At 42.7% G+C, this 22,829-nt stretch overlaps 1 protein-coding gene across 2 annotated transcripts in view; it reads left to right on the top strand.

Annotated features, from left to right (window-relative positions):
• The window catches only part of GRK3 (G protein-coupled receptor kinase 3), a 357,635-nt gene that overhangs the window by 294,199 nt on the left and 40,607 nt on the right, over positions 1-22,829 (top strand). For both annotated transcript variants that reach the window (XM_077295516.1, XM_077295507.1), the window contains exon 11: positions 5,874-6,004. In XM_077295516.1, coding sequence (XP_077151631.1) covers positions 5,874-6,004 — 131 coding nt within the window. The remainder of the gene's footprint in view (positions 1-5,873; positions 6,005-22,829) is intronic.

Here is a 22,829-nt window from a genome sequence, read left to right as displayed (position 1 = left end):
TTTTGACTCCGCAACATCCACTGCTGCTTGTTTCTGGAAAAAACCCATGGAATCAAATCATCACTACACCTGTTGATAAATTCCTAAAGGGGTATAATTTCCAAAATGGGGACAAGTAAAGGGGGTATTCTGCTCTTCTAGCACTTTGGGTCTCTGTATATGGAGTCTGCAAACTTTTCTCTGAAAATATATACGCTCCAGGAGGCAAATAGCTCTCCGCCCCTCCCAAGTCTCGCTGTGTGACTAAGGAGTACTATACAGCCACATATGGGGTATTTCCAAGTTCATCAGAAATTGCTTAAAAAAAACAAACTTGGTTCCATTTTTACCCATTTTTCCATGAGAAAATGTAAAATCCTGGGATAAAACAAAATTTTTCTGGTAACAATGACATTATTTTTGGTTCATTGTGTAATGGTATACCATTTTCGACACGCCCATGGTGTCAATATGATCACTGCGCCCCTAGATTAATTCATTGAGACTTGTAGTTTGTAAAAGGGGTCACTTATGGGAGGTTCTGCTATTCTGGCACCTCAGAGGCTCTTCCAGTGTGACATGGCACTCTCAAACCTTTGCAGCAAAATCTGAACACCAATATGATGCTTCTTCCCTTCTGAGCTTTTCACTGTACCTCAAAAGTCATTTTCGACTGCATATGGGGTATCTGTATATTATTGTATGGTTTATTTTGCTCCTGTTGCCCTGTGAAAATGAAAAATTTGGGGGCAAAACCAACATTTTTGCCATGAAAATATATTTTTTTCACAGTTCAACGTTCTAAACTTCTGAGAAGTACCTGGGGGTTCAAAGTGTTCACCGCACATCTAGATAAGTTCCTTGAGGGTTTTAGTTTCCGAAATTCGGTCACTGTTTAGACACATCAGGAGTTCTCCAAAAGCAACATGGCGTCCGCTAATGAATCCAGCCTTAAATTGCATGCCTTTTCTTCCGAGCCGTGCCCTGCTATCCCCCCTAAACAGCAGTTTTCTCCCACATATGGGGTATCAGCAGGAGAAATTGCATAACAAATTTTGGGGCCCATTTTCTCTTATTACCCTTGTGAAACGTTTGGGGCTAAAGTAAATTTTTTTAATTAAAAATAAACAAAATGTTTTTTTCCTTCCAGATTTCATTAATTCCGGTGAAGCACCTGAAGGATTAATTAACTTATTGAATGTGGCTTTGACGACTTTGGGGGGTGCAGTTTTTAGAATGCTGTCACTTTTGGGTATTTTCTGTCATATAGGCTCCCAAAGTTACTTCAAATGTGATAGGTCCCTAAAAAAATGGTTTTGTTAATTTTTTTTGCAAAATTGAGAAATTGCTGATCAACTTTTAACCCTTCTAACTTCCTAACAAAAAAAAAAAAACAGGTTTCAAAAATGAGGCAGATGTAAAGTAGGCATTTGGGATTAAGTATTTTGTGTGATATAATAATTTTGGTTTAAGGGCATAGGAATTAATAATTTAAAAAATTTCGAAATTTTCGCATTGCATCTCTCGGAAAGACTTGTAACAATTTTTGACTTTTTAGAGACAGTTGAATCTATTTTTGGACCATTTTGCCAAACGAAAACAGGCTGTCCAATATTTCTGCACACCTTGATATAGGGTGTCAATATCATTATGCCACCTGTTGTGTATCCGCTTTTTGGGCTCCCCTGGTGGTTGCTGGTGGTACTGGTGACTTGTTTGCACTTTGCTTCTTCTGTTCACCTGCTTCCATCAGTGTTTGGGAGTTTCCTATTTAGCCTTGCTCTCCAGTCATTTCCTTGCCGGTCATCATTGTAACCACAGCCTTCGGTTGCATGTTCCTGCTACTAGTCTGCTGATCAGCTAAGTGGACTTTGTCCTTTTGTTTTGTACCTTTTGTCCAGTTTGCAGTTTTAGTAATTCTCTGTAGCTGGAAGCTCTTGCGGGCTGAAATTGCCACTCCTGTGTCATGAGTTGACACAGGAGTCTTAAAGTAATTTCAGGATGGTTTTTGAAAGGGTTTTCAGTTGACCGTGAAGTCCTCTTTTGTATCCTTCTGCTATCTAGTAAGTGGACCTCTCTTTGCTAAATCTACTTTCATACTGTGTATGTCTTTTCCTCTTAATTCACCGTTATTACATGTGGGGGGCTGCTATCATCTTTTGGGGTATTTCCCTAGAGGTAAGCCAGGTCTGTTTCTTCCTCTACCAGGCGTAGTTAGTCCTCCGGCTGGCGCGTGGCATATAGGAAGCCGTAGGTATGCTCCCTGGCTACTGTTAGTTGTGTGGTAGATTTGGCTCACGGTCAACTCGAGTTTCCATCACCCGAGAGCTCGTTCGTTACTTATATGTTTCTTACGTTCCCTTGCCATTGGGAACCATGACAGCCACCCCTTACTCATCACCTCACCTGCTTCATCCGATAAGGTTTCAAGTGTCTACAGCTTGGAGCTGGAAAATCTGAATAAAAATTATATTGTCAAAATACTCACTCTCCTAATATTTGTACACACATTTGTAGTCATTTAGTTTTTTCGTAATTTTATTTTGTAATCCTATTTTATGTGGAAGGTATTTGTATGGGCACATATTTCATATTTTAGCCAGAAGAAAACACTAGGTGATGTATACACTGTGTACTATGAAATGACCATTGTATCTTTGAGGTGCAGCCGTAAAAGATAGGTTCATATATGCTGTCCTACCGGTGGAGTTTCCCTTTATGGATGAAGACTTGGTGGAGGTGCAGGAGGTACTTCAGACTTTATTGGAATTGCAGCATGTTTTCCAGTAAGACTGGCTATATACAGCTTAACCTTGACATACAGGTAGAGGAGGAGAACGTCTGTCTCTCCCACAAAGACAATGACTACATTTAATCAGAGCAGTCATTTATTTCAAGGAGGCAATTTAAAGGGCATTATATAATTACAAGGAAAAATGGTATTTGGTTTTAGAAATCCAGGAGATTTCTTTGTATGGGTCACAATGACTGCATTCACTAACCTCTGAGTGCCAGGATGTTTATATACCGTAGTTAAAATTAAGTGGAATTGGATATTGCAAGATTCCCTCGCTACTGTCCTATGCTGACTAATTATTTTACTATTCACACATTTGTTAGATGCCATATTAAACTTTTTTTTCAGGTCCTTCAGTTCCAAAACTGTGAAGCGAATTACCTAGCTTACCTAACCGTCGTTATATTAAATGTAGACTCAGACTCGACCTTCAATATTGTATTTGCTGCTTTCATTCTGGAAAATCCAAAGTTTAATAAGATTTGCTCTGTGCACTATAAGCACGGCCAAGAAGCTGAATGCATCGCCCTGCCCTTGTGTGGGGGCATACTTCAGGTTGTTCTTCTTTTTATTTTATTTTATTTTTTTAAGGGACTGTCATCAGAAAATATCAGACTTTCATGTTAAATGTACTTTTAAATTATTTTAAAGGCCCCGTCACACATAGCGACGCTGCAGCGATACAGACAACGATGCCGATCGCTGCAGCGTCGCTGTTTAGTCGCTGTGTGGTCGCTGGAGAGCTGTCACACAGACCGCTCTCCAGCGACCAACGATGCCGAGGTCCCCGGGTAACCAGGGTAAACATCGGGTTGCTAAGCGCAGGGCCGCGCTTAGTAACCCGATGTTTATCCTGGTTACCAGTGTAAAATGTAAAATAACAAACAGTACATACTCACCTTCGCGTCCCCCGGCGTCCGCTTCCTGCACTGACTGAGTGCTGGCCCTAACAGCAGAGCGGTGACGTCACCGCTGTGCTGTACTTTCACTTTACGGCCGGCAGTCAGTCAGTGCGGGAAGCGGACGGCAAGGGACCTGACGGACACTGGAATGTGAGTATGTACTGTTTGTTTTTTTTTACATTTACGATGGTAACCAGGGTAAACATCGGGTTACTAAGCGCGGCCCTGCGCTTAGTAACCCGATGTTTACCCTGGTTACCAGTGAAGACATCGCTGAATCCGTGTCACACACACCGATTCAGCGATGTCAGCGGGACCTCAACGACCAAAAAAAGGTCCAGGCCATTCCGACACGACCAGCGATCTCACAGCAGGGGCCGGGTCGCTGGTACGTGTCAAACATAGCGAGATCGCTACTGAGGTCGCTGTTGCGTCACAAAACTTGTGACTCAGCAGCGATCTCGCTAGCGATCTCGCTATGTGAGACGGGGCCTTAAGACCTAACCGAAATATTCACACTGTTCACGAATAATGCTAGGCTCATACTTTCTGTTCCATGTAGCTGGCATTTCAGCAGTCTCATTATCATTACAATGAATAGTAATCCCTCTGTACACAGTAGAGAGCATGGGGTTTATCAGTCACAATAGGTGATTTTTCAGCTCACCTCTGCTCTTTTCAGAGTGACCTTTGTCCAGATTAGTACATGCTTTTTTTTTTCCCTTTAATAATCAAGAGTAGTGATGAGCAAATATACTCGTTACTCGCGATCTCTCGAGCATGCTCGGGGGTCCTCCGAGTATTTTTTAGTGCTCGGAGATTTAGTTTTTCTTGCCGCAGCTGAATGATTTACATCTGTTAGCCAGCTTAAGTACATGTGGGGGTTGCCTGGTTGCCTATACTTAAGCTGGCTAACAGATGTAAATCATTCAGCTGCAGCAAGAAAAATTAAATATCCGAGCACTAAAAAATACTCGGAGGACCCCCGAGCATGCTCGAGAAATCTCGAGTAACGAGTATATTCGCTAATCACTAATCAAGAGTAGACGCTGATATAAAATATAAGAAATATTGTCCAAAGTAAAAGTGCATTCGACATAAAAAACTGATTTAGGTTGTGGACACGACTTCCTATCCAAAAATTCTCAAAAGTATTAACCCATGCATTTCTATGGAAAATCGACTTGTTTTGCATATATTCAGGCATTTGAAAGTCTGTCAACTACTTCAGGTTTATAAAAAGTCAATAACATGTGACCTGTCCAGTCTTGTGCCGTTTTTCCACTGTGAAGACGCTCTGAACTTCACAATACAAGTCAATAAGCCCAGACATCTTCCAGGGTGTTTTGCCTTCATTTTTGCATTAAAAAAGCTGTTTCTTCATTAGGAGTTAACAAAAGACAGTAAGGGTATGTATCTTTTTTTTTTTCTAGCGACAGACCCACTGAGATTTTCTAAGCAAGCCGTTTCAGGCTTCGCTGGCGGCTTTGCCATCTGTTTTGTGGTGGCTCTGCCACTAGCATCTTTTTCTTTCTACATCCCACTATAGTGAAAAATGAACATTCTACTTCATTTAACAGCTTCACGGTTTCTGAACCCTAGAGCAGTTAAAAGAAGTAGCAAATGACAGAACATGTGCGCAGCAATGTCTTTTTGTACATTGCTGTACACTGTGTTCATGTTTTGCGCCACTTTTTCAAATGAATTCCACCTTGAATACACATGAAAAATATATCATGTGCACTTACCTTTAAAAGACCTCACAAAAACCATAGGAAAACCCTCTATAAAAAGACCAGTTGCCAAAAAGAGAAAATGTTCAGGAATCGACTAAAATAACAACATAAAAGATGCGTCATGAAAAAAAAAGGTCAACGCTTCCTGAAGTAGTCGGGTTCTCCCGAGTCTAAAAGTGTTCATGTGCACATACCCTTAAATATTGCGTAACATTTTTTCACACACTCACTTTCCAGCAATGCACCATTAGGGGAAATTAACTATCGAGTATGGGTAGTCCTATTACTATGGCACACGTGCTGATGGTTTGTGTATATACCAGCAGATATATTTACAGATACGTACAGCTTGTATAGCATCTCATCCCTAAGATTGTGTCATATTTATCAAGTCTGCAAATAGATTTGTTAAGTACAGACTCTTGATGATGAATTCAACATATTGTTTCTTTCTTACAGGAGGGGATTTGCACTACCACCTGTCACAACATGGTGTCTTCTCTGAGAAGGAAATGAGGTTTTATGCTGCTGAAATTATTTTGGGCTTGGAACACATGCACAATCGCTTTGTTGTATACAGAGACTTGAAGGTAGATATTTACCAAGTGTTCTAAAAATGACTGCAAATTTATGCATCTTTTTTAATGCAGCAAAATGGGACTGAACCTTCTATGAACTAAAACAAGGGCTGTTACTTTAAAGCAAACTTGTCTGCAGAATTTTACTAAGTAAACTACCGACATTGTCGTGTTGCTGCTGTTACACTGATTAAAATGATACCTGGGGTGAAGAAATCTGTCTTGTGGTTCTTGTGTGATCAGTGTTAGAAGTTTTCAGTTAATGATATGCCCTTGCTCCGGAGCGGGACTGTAGGCAGAGTCTTATTTTCCTAATCTAGGCCAGAGAAATCAAGGAAAGACCTGCCCACAGACCTCCCCGAAGCACAAACAGTCTGTCTCTCTCGCTTTCTATGATGAGGAACATGTTTGCGCTTTGGGGCAGCCTGTGGGCAGGTCTTTCCTTGGTTTCTCTGGCTTAGAGCAGGAGGTTAAGACTCTGTCTACAGTCCCACCCCAGGGTACGGGCATCTCTTTAATTGAATACTTCTAACACTGATTACATAAGAACCACAAGACAGATTTCTTCACCCCAGGTATCATTTTAATCAGTGTAACAGAGGCAGCATGACAGTGTCTGTAGTTTACTTAGCAAAATCCTGCTGCCACGTTCGCTTTAACGGTACAGCTTACATTTGGGCAGTTTTTGGTGTAGGAGTGTTTATATTTAATTTCAATTAAAAAATAAAATAAATTGCACCAAAAGTGATATGTAAATTCAGCTTTAGCAAAGTATGTGAAATTCCCTTTTGCTCTGAATATTTATTATTAGAAAATTTATATTGTGATGAATGGAATGGATTGAATCATTGGATGATTTGGATATTTTTTAATGTTTCCAATAACTGTAAGCCTTTTTTTTTTCTATTGATGTTAATACACGTCTTTGTAATATAGATGCCCTATGAGTGCACTTAGCAGCTGCTGATTTGTAGCAGAGTCTTAGATGGCATCCAAGCAAATTCTGTATTGGAATACTATGTATTTGTCTCCCACCTTGTAATCAAGATGTTTTTTCACCTTTCTCCTCAATATCTATTTGTTCAGATCAGCCACTGGTCATTGAATAAGACCACAAGAAACCAGCAAATACAAAGATCCATTCAGTTTCCATTTGCTGTTAGGATAACAAGCACATTATTTCGTCTAGCTGTGTCCTGTTCTCTCTGGTCCTCTAAGCTCACCAGCTGTGTGGTATAGGTTTATGTTGCAGTTGTAGAAATCTGCCCAAACTCCTTAAAATCAAACTTCTGTTTATAATGCCAGTGTGAAAGCCAGATATCCCTCAGGGCATTCCACTGGAGAAGTCCCAGGCCTGTCAACTGTTCCAGTGAAACTGTATGCTTTGAAAGTCCGTCATCCTATGTGTGTCCCCTATTCAGTTCTGTATCTGTTATTTTCAAGACAATAAGCTCTTGTCAGACATTATTAGCTTATGTTCACAAGTTCAGAATCTGATTCTAGATTCCACATTCAAGGAAAATGACTTGGGTTTTTAATAGTGATCCTGTGAACTATAAAGGGAATCTGTCAGAAGGATCTGTTTTCTCAAACTTTATATAAACATGTAGCTCTTTCAATAACAAGTCGAGCAATACACATGGCCAGTCCGTTCCTCCGTTACTGAGAAATCCATGTTTGAATTGATATGCTAATGAGGCATTTGTCACTCCAGCTTTATTCACAAACTCCTCTTTGACTGGGATCTTCTGTGCTGTGTGACTTTATTATTTATTATTATTATAGCGCCATTTATTCCATGGCGCTTTACATGTGAGGAGGGGTATACATAATAAAAACAATTAGAATAATCTTAAGCAATGCAAGTCACGACTGGTACAGGAGGAGAAAGGGCCCTGCCCGCGAGGGCTCACAATCTACAAGGGATGGGTGAGGATACGCTAGGTGAGGGTAGAACTGGTCGTGCAGCAGTTTGGTGGACCGGTGGTTACTGCAGTTTTGTAGGCTTGTTGGAAGAGGTAGGTCTTCAGGTTCTTTTTGAAGGTTTCAATGGTAGGCGAGAGTCTGATATGTTGTGGTTGAGAGTTCCAGAGTAGGGGTGATGCGCGAGAGAAATCTTGTATGCGATTGTGGGAAGAGGAGATAAGAGGGGAGCAGAGAAGGAGATCTTGTGAGGATCAGAGGTTGCATGCAGGTAAGTACTGGGAGACGAGGTCACAGATGTATGGAGGAGACAGGTTGTGGATGGCTTTGTATGTCATGGTTAGGGTTTTGTACTGGAAGCTCTGGGCAATGGGGAGCCAGTGAAGCATTGACAGAGGAGAGAGGCCGGGGAATAGCGGGGGGATAGGTGGATTAGTCAGGCAGCAGAGTTTAGAATAGATTGGAGATGTGCGAGAGTGTTCGAGGGGAGGCCAAAGAGCAGGAGGTTGCAGTAGTCGAGGTGGGAGATGATGAGGGCATGGACTAGGGTTTTTGCAGATTCTTGGTTTAGGAATGTACGGATCTGTGAAATATTTTTGAGTTGAAGTCGGCAGGAAGTGGAAAGGGCTTGGATATGTGGTTTGAAGGCAGGGCCAGACTGGGACTAAAATTCAGCCCTGGCATTTGAAGTTACACAGGCCCACTTGTCACATGGTGACTTTATAATATGTTTGTACACTTGTAGGCAGGGCTGGTTTTAGGCAAAGTGGGGCCCTACGCCTAGGCAAAGTTTAAAATGGGGCCCCAAATGCTAACATATTGCACATCACACAAAAGCATTTCGGTTGTATTTACAAGCGCTGAGTTCCGGCCACTAAATGAGTTTGATCGACAATACTGAAGTTGTTCAACACTTGTTTCCCGGCCTCTTTCCACCGTCTGAGAAAGAATGATGGGACAGAACGATCACTAACAGATCACTAACCGATCCCCATACAGTATCATGTTATCAGCAGCACATCTACAGTTTACAGCGGTGATGTGCTGCTGAAAACAATGATTTTTGTTCCGGCAAAAACAATCTGAATATGCAGCATTTTACTTAGTAAAATACACCCCATAGTCCTCCATATATTATAATATGCTCCACAGTCCTCCATATAGTATAATACACTCCCTATAGTCCTCCATATATTAAAATACACTGCTCAGTCCTCCACATAGTATAATACACTCCTCATAGTCCTCCATATAGCATAATACACTCCTCATAGTGCTCCATATAGTATAATGCACCGCCATAGTCATCCATGTAGTACAATTCACTTCCCATAGTATAATGCACCCCATAGTTCTTCATATAGTATAACGTATTCCCCATAGTCCTCGATACAGTATAATGCAGCCCACATATAGTATAATGTAGCCACCACCCTACAGAATATAATGCGGCAACCACAGAGTATAATGCAGCCACCCCACAGAGTATAATGCAGCCACCCCACAGAGTATAATGTAACCCCATAGAATATAATACAGCCCACCTCCCCATAATATATAATGTAGCCCGCCATAGAATATAATGCAGCCCCCCATAGTATATAACACAACCTCCCCCATAGTATATAACCCAACCTCCCCCATAGAATATAATATACCCCCACAATAGTATATACCACAGCCACATAGTACATAACATGGCCTCCCCATAGAATAATAATAATAATAATAATAATTTTATTTATATAGCGCCAACATATTCCGCAGCGCTTTACAACTTATAGAGGGGACTTATACAGACAATAGACATTACAGCATAACAGAAATCACAGTTCAAAACAGATACCAGTAGGAATGAGGGCCCTGCTCGCAAGCTTACAATCTATGAGGAAAAGGGGAGACACGAGAGGTGGATGGTAACAATTGCTTTAGTTATTTGGACCAGCCATAGTGTAAGGCTCGGGTGTTCATGTAAAGCTGCATGAACCAGTTAACTACCTAAGTATGTAACAGTACAGACACAGAGGCTATTAACTGCATAAAGTGTATGAGAACATGATGGAGGAACGTGATTATGTTGTTGTTTTTTTATTAATAGGCCACACAGGGATAATTAGGTTAATGCGTTGAGGCGGTAGGCCAATCTGAACAAATGAGTTTTTAGGGCACGCTTAAAACTGTGGGGATTGGGGATTAATTGTATTAACCTAGGTAGTGCATTCCAAAGAATCGGCGCCGCACGTGTAAAGTCTTGGAGACGGGAGTGGGAGGTTCTGATTATTGAGGATGCTAACCTGAGGTCATTAGCAGAGCGGAGGGCACGGGTAGGTTGGTAGACTGAGACCAGAGAGGAGATGTAGGGTGGTGCTGAGCCATGGAGTGCTTTGTGGATGAGGGTAGTAGTTTTGTACTGGATTCTGGATTGGATGGGTAGCCAGTGTAATGACTGGCACAAGGTAGAGGCATCGGTGTAACGGTTGGCGAGGAATATGATCCTGGCAGCAGCATTCAGGACAGATTGGAGCGGGGAGAGTCTGGTAAAAGGTAGGCCAATTAGTAGAGAGTTACAATAGTCCAGACGAGAATGAATAAGTGAGACAGTAAGAGTTTTTGCAGAGTCGAAAGTAAGAAAAGGGCGAATTCTGGAAATGTTTTTGAGATGCAGATAAGAAGAGCGAGCCAGTGATCGGATGTGGGGGGTGAATGAAAGCTCGGAATCAACTCCCATAGTATATAGCAAAGCCCGCATAGTATATAGCACAGCCCGCATAGTAGATAACACAGCCCACACAGCAGTATACAGCACAGCCCACACAGTAGTATATACAGCACAGCCCGCACACTAGTATATACAGCACAGCCCGCACACTAGTATATACAGCACAGCCCGCACAGTGGTATATCCAGCACAGCCCGCACAGTGGTATATCCAGCACAGCCCGCACAGTGGTATATCCAGCACAGCCCGCACAGTGGTATATCCAGCACAGTCCGCACAGTGGTATATCCAGCACAGCCCGCACAGTGGTATATCCAGCACAGCCCGCACAGTGGTATATCCAGCACAGCCCGCACAGTGGTATATCCAGCACAGCCCGCACAGTGGTATATCCAGCACAGCCCGCACAGTGGTATATCCAGCACAGCCCGCACAGTGGTATATCCAGCACAGCCCGCACAGTGGTATATCCAGCACAGCCCGCACAGTGGTATATCCAGCACAGCCCGCACAGTGGTATATCCAGCACAGCCCGCACAGTGGTATATCCAGCACAGCCCGCACAGTGGTATATCCAGCACAACCCGCACAGTGGTATATCCAGCACAGCCCGCACAGTCCTTTTTTTTGGAAGTGCATCTGAACAGCAAGGTGGATTGCTGTTGAGGGGAGATAGAGAGAAAAAAAAAAATCTATAAATCTTCAGCACAGCGAGTGTGAGCGAGCTGAGTGTGACCTGAGCGTAAGTGTGAACGGCGGTAAGTGTGTGACTTGTGATTCAGTGAGGAGGTATTTGGAAGGCCTTTAACAAATACCTGTGTGAATTTGTGTGAGTTGCTGAATTGGGAGTAGCTATATTCATAAGGAGTTAACTTAGGGTGGGGGCTCATAATTAAGGGGATATAAGGGGCAGCTGTTTGGGGCTCAAGTCCTTTTTGGAAGTGCATCTGAACAGCAAGGTGGATTGCTGTTGAGGGGAGATAGAGAGTAAAAAAAAAAAATCTATAAATCTTCAGCACAGCGAGTGTGAGCGAGCTGAGTGTGAGCGAGCTGAGTGTGACCTGAGCGTAAGTGTGAACGGCGGTAAGTGTGTGACTTGTGATTCAGTGACTTTGGAATCAGGGAGTTTCCAAGGGAGGAATTGCTTCTGTTTTTTTTTTTTTTAAATTAATACTTTGTATTTATTTTTAATTAACGTTTCTGTGTGGTGCAATCCCCATTAAGAAATGTGCTCCACAATTGTTAATGCCATCCAGTGCACATCTTGCCACATGTATGCAGTCCTTGACCAGCTGGTCGAGGGTGCATACTGCTGTGCGAGATGTGAGCACATTGTGCATTTGGAAACCCAGATACTGGATCTAAATGTGCAGCTGGCAACACTGAGATCCATAGACAATATGGAGAGGAGTCTTCTGCTCACAGAGCAGACGCTCAATGGGATAGATGAGGAGGGGGATGGTAGGATGGAGCTGCAGGACAGTGTGGCAGTTAGCTGGGTGACAGATAGAAGGCGGGGTAGAGGGTAGAGTGCCAGGGAGGCTAGTCCTGATCTGGCACACCCCAATAAGTTTGCTAAGTTGGCAGATGAGGGGGGTGCCAGTACAGGGGTAGCACTGCTGCAGCCAGGTATGTCCTCTGAAAGCCGGAGGAGTGACTGCTCCAGTAAGGAGGGAAATAGGAGAGCAGGGCAGGCCAGACAGGTGCTGGTAGTGGGGGACTCAATTATTAGGGGAACAGATAGGGCAATCTGTCACAAAGACAGGGATCGTCGGACGGTGTGCTGTCTACCTGGCGCTCGAGTCCGACACATCGCTGATCGGGTGGACAGATTACTGGGAGGGGCTGGTGAGGACCCAGCGGTCATGGTGCACATTGGCACAAATGACAAAGTTAGAGGTAGGTGGAAGGTCCTTAAAGATGATTTCAGGGAATTAAGCTGCAAGCTGAAAGCAAGGACCTCCAACGTTGTATTTTCCGAAATACTGCCTGTACCACGTGCCACGCCAGAGAGGCAACGGGAGATTAGGGAGGTTAATAAGTGGCTCAAGAATTGGTGTAGGAAGGAGGGGTTTGGGTTCCTGCAGAACTGGGCCGACTTCTCAGTTGGCTACAGGCTCTACGCTAGGGACGGGCTGCACCTCAATGGGGAAGGGGCAGCTGTGCTGGGGGAGAAAATGGTTAGAAGGTTGGAGGAGTGTTTAAACTAGGGATTGGGGGGGAGGGTATTCATTTTATAGGAGGGGAAGATAGTGCAGATAGAGACCTGGGCACAAATAAGGAAGTTGGGGGTGGCGGTGGCATGGGGGGTGGGGTTAGAACAGTTAGTAATTTAAGAAAGAATAGAGATACAGAGAGTAACATCAAGTGCATGTATACTAATGCCAGAAGCCTCGCCAACAAAATGGACGAATTAGAACTAATGTTGTTGGAGCATAATTATGACATGGTGGGGATATCTGAGACGTGGCTGGATGAGAGCCATGACTGGGCTGTTAACTTGCAGGGCTATAGCCTGTTCAGAAATGACCGTACAGATAAGCGAGGGGGAGGGGTGTGTCTATATGTAAAATCTTCCTTAAAACCCATCCTGCGTGATAATATAGGGGAATTTAATGAAAATGTAGAGTCCCTGTGGGTGGAGATAAGGGGAGGGGGAAAAAATAATAAATTACTGATAGGGATTTGTTATAAATCTCCAAAAATAATGGAAGCAATGGAGAATATCCTCGTAAAGCAAATAGATGAAGCTGCGACTCAAGGAGAAGTCATTATTATGGGGGACTTCAACTACCCTGAAATAGATTGGGGAACAGAAACCTGCAGTTCCAGCAAAGGTAATCGGTTTTTGACAACTATGAGAGACAATTACCTTTCACAACTGGTTCAGGACCCAACAAGGAGGGGGGCACTGCTAGACCTAATATTAACCAACAGGCCAGACCGCATATCAAATATAAGGGTTGGGGGTCACTTGGGGAATAGTGATCACAAAATAATAAGTTTTCATGTAACCTTTAATAAGATGGGTAGTAGGGGGGTGACAAGGACACTAATCTTCAGGAGAGCAAATTTCCAACGGATGAGAGAGTATCTTGGTGCAATCAACTGGGACGATATCCTGAGACACAAAAATACACAAAGAAAATGGGAGACGTTTATTAGCATCCTGGATAGGACCTGTGCACAGTATATACCGTATGGGAATAAACATACTAGAAATAGGAGGAAACCAATATGGCTAAATAGAGCTGTAAGGGGCGCAATAAGGGACAAAAAGAGAGCATTTAGAGAATTAAAGGAAGTAGGTAGTGAGGAGGCATTAAATAAATACAGAAAATTAAATAAATTCTGTAAAAAGCAAATCAAGGCAGCAAAGATTGAGACAGAGAGACTCATTGCCCGAGAGAGTAAAAATAATCCCAAAATATTCTTTAACTATATAAATAGTAAGAAACTAAAAAATGACAGGGTTGGCCCCCTTAAAAATAATCTGGGGGAAATGGTGGATGAGGATGAGGAAAAAGCCAATATGCTAAATGACTTTTTTTCATCAGGATTTACAAAAGAAAATCCCATGGCAGACAAAATGACTAGTGATAAAAATTCCCCATTAAATGTCACCTGCTTAACCCAGCAGGAAGTACAGCGGCGTCTAAAAATAACTAAAATTGACAAATCTCCGGGCCCGGATGGGATACACCCCCGAGTACTGCAGGAACTAAGTACAGTCATTGATAGACCATTATTTTTAATCTTTAAAGACTCCATAATAACAGGGTCTGTACCACAGGACTGGCGTATAGCAAATGTGGTGCCAATATTCAAAAAAGGGGCAAAAACTGAACTCGGTAATTATAGGCCAGTAAGCTTAACCTCTACTGTGGGTAAAATCCTGGAGGGCATTCTAAGGGATACTATACTGGAGTATCTGAAGAGGAATAACCTTATGACCCAGTATCAGCACGGGTTTACTAGGGACCGTTCATGTCAGACTAATTTGATCAGCTTCTATGAAGAGGTAAGTTCCGGACTGGACCAAGGGAACCCAGTGGACGTAGTGTATATGGACTTTTCCAAAGCTTTTGATACGGTGCCACACAAAAGGTTGTTACATAAAATGAGAGTAATGGGGATAGGGGAAAATATGTGTAAGTGGGTTGAGAGCTGGCTCAGGGATAGGAAACAAAGGGTGGTTATTAATGGAGCACACTCGGACTGGGTTTCGGTTAGCAGTGGGGTACCACAAGGGTCAGTATTGGGCCCTCTTCTTTTTAACATATTTATTAATGACCTTGTAGGGGGCATTCAGAGTAGAATTTCAATATTTGCAGATGACACTAAACTCTGCAGGGTAATCAATACAGGGGAGGACAATTTTATATTACAGGATGATTTATGTAAACTAGAAGCTTGGGCTGATAAATGGCAAATGAGCTTTAATGGGGATAAATGTAAGGTCATGCACTTGGGTAGAAGTAATAAGATGTATAACTATGTGCTTAATTCTAAAACTCTGGGCAAAACCGTCAATGAAAAAGACCTGGGTATATGGGTGGATGACAAACTCATGTTCAGTGGCCAGTGTCAAGCAGCTGCTACAAAGGCAAATAAAATAATGGGATGTATTAAAAGAGGCATAGATGCTCATGAGGAGAACATAATTTTACCTCTATACAAGTCACTAGTTCGACCACACTTAGAATACTGTGCACAGTTCTGGTCTCCGGTGTATAAGAAAGACATAGCTGAACTGGAGCGGGTGCAGAGAAGAGCGACCAAGGTTATTAGAGGACTGGGGGGTCTGCAATACCAAGATAGGTTATTACACTTGGGGCTATTTAGTTTGGAAAAACGAAGACTAAGGGGTGATCTTATTTTAATGTATAAATATATGAGGGGACAGTACAAAGACCTTTCTGATGATCTTTTTAATCATAGACCTGAGACAGTGTCAAGGGGGCATCCTCTACGTCTGGAGGAAAGAAGGTTTAAGCATAATAACAGACGCGGATTCTTTACTGTAAGAGCAGTGAGACTATGGAACTCTCTGCCGTATGATGTTGTAATGAGTGATTCATTAATTAAATTTAAGAGGGGACTGGATACCTTTCTGGAAAAGTATAATGCTACAGGGTATATACACTAGATTCCTTGATAAGGCGTTGATCCAGGGAACTAGTCTGATTGCCGTATGTGGAGTCGGGAAGGAATTTTTTTCCCCATGGTGGAGTTACTCTTTGCCACATGGGTTTTTTTTGCCTTCCTCTGGATCAACATGTTAGGGCATGTTAGGTTAGGCTATGGGTTGAACTAGATGGACTTACAGTCTTCCTTCAACCTTAATAACTATGTAACTATGTATATACAGCACAGCCCGCACAGTGGTATATCCAGCACAGCCCGCACAGTGGTATATCCAGCACAGCCCGCACAGTGGTGCATCCAGCGCAGCCCGCACAGTGGTATATCCAGCGCAGCCCGCACAGTGGTATATCCAGCGCAGCCCGCACAGTGGTATATCCAGCGCAGCCCGCACAGTGGTATATCCAGCACAGTGGTATATACAGCACAGCCCGCACAGTGGTATATCCAGCACAGCCCGCATAGTGATATATACAGCACAGCCCGCAGTGGTATATACAGCACAGCCCGCACAGTGGTATATACAGCACAGCCCACACAGTGGTATATACCGCACAGTCCACACGGGTATATCCAGCACAGCCCACATCTCTCCTCCTCCCCCCCCCCCCCCCCCCCGAGAATGTCCCCACATCCAGTAAAAAAAAAAAAAACACTCTCCTCACCTTTCCTCTTGCCAGCTTTGCTTCCTGCTCCTGTCTCAGCAGCTGCAGTCTGCCCGGGACACAGCAGGTGCGCGATGATATGACATCATAGCGCACCCGCAGTGTCAGAGGCAGAGCGGGGAATGATGGGAGAGGGAGCGTCTGTAGACGCTCTCTTCTCCATCATTGCATTCAACTGTACCGGCGTCATAGACGCCGGTATAGTTGAATGCGGCGGCAGGGGGGTGAGTCGGCGTCGGCGGGGGGAGGCGGATCGAGCGGCCCACGACTGGCACCGGCCCTTCTGGCATTTGCCAGAAGTGCCCGATGGCCAGTCCGGCCCTGTTTGAAGGAGAGATGAGTGTCAAGGATTACCCCGAGGAAGCGAGCTTGTGGGACTGGGGAGAGTGGGCAGCCGTTTACTGTAATTGATAGGTCCGTTGGGGGGGTCGCATGAGGTGGGGAAAAGGTGGTGAATTCTGTTTTGTCCATGTTAAGTTTTAGAAATCTAGCGGAGAAGAGGGATGAAATAGCGAACAGACATTAAGGGATTCTGGTTAGTAGGGTGGTGATGTCTGGTCCAGAGATGTAGGTCTGTGTGTCATCAACATTGAAGTGATACTGAAAGCCGTGAGATTCTATGAACTGTCCCAGGCCAAAGGTGAAAATGGAGAAGAGCAGGGGCCCTAGGACTGAACCTTGCGGGACTCCGACAGATAGGGGGCGAGGTGAGGAGGTGGTGTGCGAGTGGCAGATGCTGAATGTCCGATCAGTTAGGATACAGGATAGAGCAAAGTCTGTGATGCCAAGGGATGAGAGGGTCTGTAATAATAGGGAATGTTCCACTGTGTTAAAGGCAGAGGAAAGGTCCAGGAGGAGGACGACAGAGTAGTGTCGCTTGGCCTTGGCGGTTAATAGGTCATTGGTGACCTTAGTTAGGGCAGTTTCAGTGGAGTGGTGTGACCGGTAGCCAGATTGTAAGCGGTCGAAGCGGGAGAAAAAAATGAGGTGGAAGGACAGTTTAAGATGGACGTGTTGTTCCAGTAAATTTGAGGCATAGGAGAGAAGTGATATTGGGTGATAGCTAGATGAAGAGGATGGATCAAGAGAGGGCTTTTTGAGGATAGGTGTGATTGAGGCATGTTCAAAACTTGAGGGGAAAACACCAGGTGTTAGTGATAGGTTGAAGAGATGGGTTAGGGCTTGGATAAAGACTGTGCATGCGTTAAGTGACTATAATTTACATGATAACCATTTATCCGATAATGATGTGTCTACAGGTGCAGGAGTGCTCAGCCACGTCACTCTGCGGGGTGAGATGGCTGGGGATCCCTTAACAGGAGCAGGTGATGGTGCTAAGGGAAATGGAGAGATGCATAGGAAGTGTGAGGAAGGTGATGCCGTGCAACTGACCAGTGCCACAGAGAAAGGTAACTGCCCCATATATAGCACTGCTCCTGAGGAAATGGGGTTGGATGGGGAGGTAGGGCCCATAGCCGCGCTGGCTGATGGGTCTGTGAAAATCATGCAAATGAGCAGTCAGTCAAGCAGGAGGATGCAGCACTGGGCAGGGAATAGAGTTGGAGTGACAGAGGTTTCAGATTTACAATAATCCTTCAGCCTAATTTGCTTATGAGTTCACATGCTTATTTCTCAGTAACGAAGTTCAATACACTACTAGGAGAACTCTGTGTTATACATGTAATTTCTGGTCAATTGAAGGTTTTTCAGTATTGAAATTGGTGTGGTGAAGCTGGCAAATTTGAATTTAAAATAAGCCAAACTCAAAATGTGACTAATGCACATGTGAATCCACAGCAGACATTGGAATGTCTCCCTCAGATTTTACCCATGGATATTTTATAAAATGCACATTGCATTTCCACACGGCAAATCATGAATGTGTAAAGTCAAGTATTTTTCACAATGGTTGGCAATATTTGTTAGCTTTAATAATTTATTTGTATGGGAAACTTTCCTTGTAATGGAAGATATGTTTAAACGTAATGGTGCTGTCCATAGTTTCCAACTTTGGTGGAACTTCAGCCTATATAGTATTTTCAGTTGATTGACAAGTTATGGATGAGACCGCGGCTTCTTCCGCTACTAGGCTCGTCAGTGAGCATATGGTATATATACCTCCAATTCCAACGCATGGAATATAAGTATATAACCACCCATATGGTCACTGCTAGCTCTGCAATAGCAAAAAGAACCACCAACTGCCACCGCCAATCATTTATACAGGCCGCTTGGACACAAGTGCTATAGGTAGTGTTTGGCTTCAGAGGTGCGGTTTACAGAGCAAGAGGAACAGAGCTGTTAATTTTTTTTATTTCATCCAAAAAAATAGGCAGTTAAAAAATATACAAGATTATATAAAATGGGAACAAAACAACACGATATATACAATTACATAAACTAAAAAGGGATAACTATAGAAACGTACTAAACCTGATCACAGAAATAAATCAGAGCTTAGTGAAGGGAGGCACTTTGATTGAGAAAATGGACAGAACCTAAACGGCAAACTGTCTTTTCAAGGGCTGACAAGGATCCAAACACAGTTTCTGCTTTTCATTAGCTCTAAGTTACGCTCCCCGACTTCCCATTGATGACCTCATGTGGGGGGTGTTTGTGGGATGTTCTCAGCCCTTCAAGATTTTATGAGATCCCCAACTTAAAAGATATCTTCACCTCTCATGGTTCCAGGCGTTTTATTTTATGTTGGGACATTACCTTCATATAAATGCCAAATATGACCTGGTTTGCACCATCTATCAGACTGATATTAAGTTGAAGGGTTTCTAGTTGCCCCAATGACTGTGCCACATCCATTCCTTCACTACGACTCCAAAAATCTATATCTCATAAATATCAGATTAATACTAACCACAATAATCCTATCAGGACCCCGTAGATGGCGTGTCTATGAAAGTTGCTTTGATGCGAGCAAAAGTTATCTCTGTGTAAACAGATCTCATTTTGATATCTGGTTCCCAGACAATATTTTTTCTGTTTAATTACCTGGACACTGCAGGGAGTTACTGCTTCAAAAGGAGCTTGAAGCTTGTGTTTCCTATGTTTTAATTAGTTTTTCTCACTACTTCGTGTGTTTAATGTGAAGTGCTGCTTCCAAAAGTTTGAATTGTAAGCTCTTCTCCCTTCTTTGGAGCTGTCTTATGGATTTCAATTTTCTCTGACAGAGAGTTAACACTTTTTAGCCTTCATTACTTGGGAGTGACACTTCCCCTGACGAAGCTGCTGGTTGCAGCGATACGCGTGGGGCTCCCCACATCGTCTCAGTCCCTTGGCTATTGACCCCATGGACTTCATGCCCTGACGCTCATTTCACTGATTCATCTGGTAAATCGGATGGCTGTTTCATCCTGGACGTCCTCTTTTTTTTTTTTTTTTGTCTCTCTCTTTTCCCCTCTCTTTTTGCAATTGTCTACAGCGTTCCCTCATTTCTTACACAACCAGGGAACTGCTCACTTTTCTACTTGCTAAGAGGGGCTTATATTTCTATATCAGGATTTATTGTGATCTTGCATTAAGTTCCTTTTTCTTCTGTCTCCCTGGGGACGCCCGGTGTGAGATTTCATGTTAAGATTTCTTGGCATTGATACTGTTTTCCAAGGCTAATTACCTATGTGTGCACACATATATATGCTGCACTTTGCCTTGACATTGTATTGTTATATGTCATAGTCATATGGGACTTTTGGTGATGTGTTTGGTCTTTTAATGGTTTTATTATGTCTACTAATAAATATTGCACATAATTTCAACATTGCTTTGTGATTTTGGGTGTGCGCCTTTTATGCACAGATCTTTTTCTCCTCCTCCTTACTTCATTACTTGGGAGATCTTCACAGCAAATTAAGAAACAAAATTCCTGTAATACCGTACACATTTCTTTCTCTGGAGGTGCAATACAGGTTTCAGGTGACTTGTATTTCACAAATCTATATGGCCTAGTAAGATAGTTCTGGACTGTCACACTCTCTTATCGAGACAGCTACAAATAATTCACTTTGAATCTCAACAAATTAAAAAAAATCCTTAAAATGAAATTCACACAATTGTCCCATAGATGTTCCACACTGAAAATGTTGACAAATTACAGTACAGTGCCAGTGAATGGAGTTTTACAAATGAAATAATCTGTGCTGAAAATACTCGGCAACGTTCACAAGGTAGTGCTTGTGAATTGTGCCGCAGATTGGCTGGGAATGTCCAAAAGATTTGCACTGAATTCTGAACCTTTTTAGGTTTTGATCTAAGGAATCCTTATTCAACATCTATAACATAAAGACTAAAGCATTGGTAAGACTTGCCTCTCGTCACTTGCTGCATACTGCTTTATAATAATCGGATTTTACCTTGTAGTCTAATTTTGAGAAATGTAGGAATTGCTTCAATGGTGGTTCTGCAGGTAAATTTACATCTTAAAAGTTAATTAATGTCCCGTTTGATTTACTCGCCCGGGCTGCTGCAGGGCTTTTGTTTGCATGAGCACGTCTGCTAAACGTCTCTTCATAAACCAGGGCGGTGGTGTCATATTATAACTGTACATAGCACTTACATACCAAACAAAGGCATTAAATAATCTTACAGCTCTCCATGTCCTGGCATTCTCCTGCGTTTACCCTCAGTACAATGCAAGTTGTCTTTCCTTTCATACATATCATACATCGCAGAGAATAAGTGAGGAGCACATCTGCTACGCTGTATATCTTACTAAAGGTTTAAAGATTTTTTTTTTCTTTAAATCTCCATTGAATTTCCAATTTTGAGATGTTCTTTACTGTCAAGGCGGTATACGTTTTATTGGGCTAGTTTTTAGGTATTTGTAGGAGTCTAGGTGATAACCAATACAGTATGTCTGCCTTTGAAGCTACCATACCGATTGCCACACAGATTTCCTGGATATGTAAATCAGTCCAATTATGCTACAGTAGATTTGCAATGTGTTAAGGAATCAGAAATGTTGGATTACTTTTAGTGAGCACTAAATCGTAGATACAATTAAACATAGTATAAACTGGCACCAACATGTGTATAACCACCAAGTATTAGGGGTTATCTCATTACAATGTACAAATACATCAGGAGACACTACAGAGACCTTTCTAATGATCATTTTACACTTAGGCCTGCGACGGTGACGAGGGGGCATTCTCTACGTCTAGAGGAAAGAAGGTTTAATCATAATCACAGGCGCAGATTCTTTACTGTAAGAGCAGCGAGAATATGGAACTCTCTGCCGTATGATGTTGTAATGGTTGATGTACTACAAAAGATTAAGCAAGTCCTAGATGCCTTTCCTGATAAATATAATATTACACGTTCTGAGCACTAACAGGACGTTAATCCAGGGATCTAATCTGATTGCCTAATGTGGAGTCAGGAAGAAATGTTTCCTCTAATATGGGGCTGCATCATGGGGTTTTGACTTCCTCTGGATGAACATATTAGGCTGAACTTAATGGACTTAAGCCTAATGTAATCCTTAAAAACTGTGAAACCATAGCTACAAATGGCACTATCCTGAAGATGTATGTAACCTAAAGACTGTAGAGAAGGTAGCAGTTCAGTTGTGACTTATCTAAATGGAATGCGGGGAAATATAACATTTACATCATGTGTAGGGCGGACCTAACAGGTAAAAAATGTACAGATCATTCTTGTAGTAGTTGTCAAACATTTTAGTATTCTGACTGACGAGGACAAATATACAACACTAGATGATGGCCCAATTCTAACGCATCGGGTATTCTAGAATATGCATGTCCACGTAGTATATAGCACAGCCACGTACAGGGGTTGGACAAAATAATGGAAACACCTAACATTTTGGCATCATAATCTTCGAACATGTTATAAACATGCAAACCGTGACATATGGTAATGTTTTGTAGTTGATTATTTGTGTTATGTGATATGTGTATGTAAATTAACTGTTTGTTTTGCATAATTGTAAGAACATTGATGAGAATCTGATGCCAATGGCAGACTCCTCGGATTTTCAAAGAGGCCAAATTGTTGGTGCTCGTATGGCAGGCGCTAGTGTAACAGAAAGTGCCCGAATGCTTGGCGTGTCAAGAGGTACTGTCTCCAAAGTAATGACTGTGTTTGAAAGAGAAGGAAAAACGTCTGCAGCAAAGCACAGGTCCGGCCGAAAATCAAAGTTGACTGAGACACACTGTCGGACTCTAAAGCGAATTGTGAGAGAGGATCGCGAGAACACGGCTCCGAAAATCACTGCTGAGCTCAATGAACACCTACAGAACCCAGTTTCCACAAAGACTGTTCGCTGGGAGCTGCTCAAATCTGGATTCCACGGAGGAGCTGCAATTAGAAAACCGCTGCTCTCAATGACAAATGTTTCCAACCGTTTAGA

This window comes from Ranitomeya variabilis, chromosome 1, assembly GCF_051348905.1.
Source record: "Ranitomeya variabilis isolate aRanVar5 chromosome 1, aRanVar5.hap1, whole genome shotgun sequence".
Lineage (NCBI taxonomy): Eukaryota > Metazoa > Chordata > Amphibia > Anura > Dendrobatidae > Ranitomeya > Ranitomeya variabilis.
This window is presented reverse-complemented; position numbering and strand designations above follow the sequence as displayed.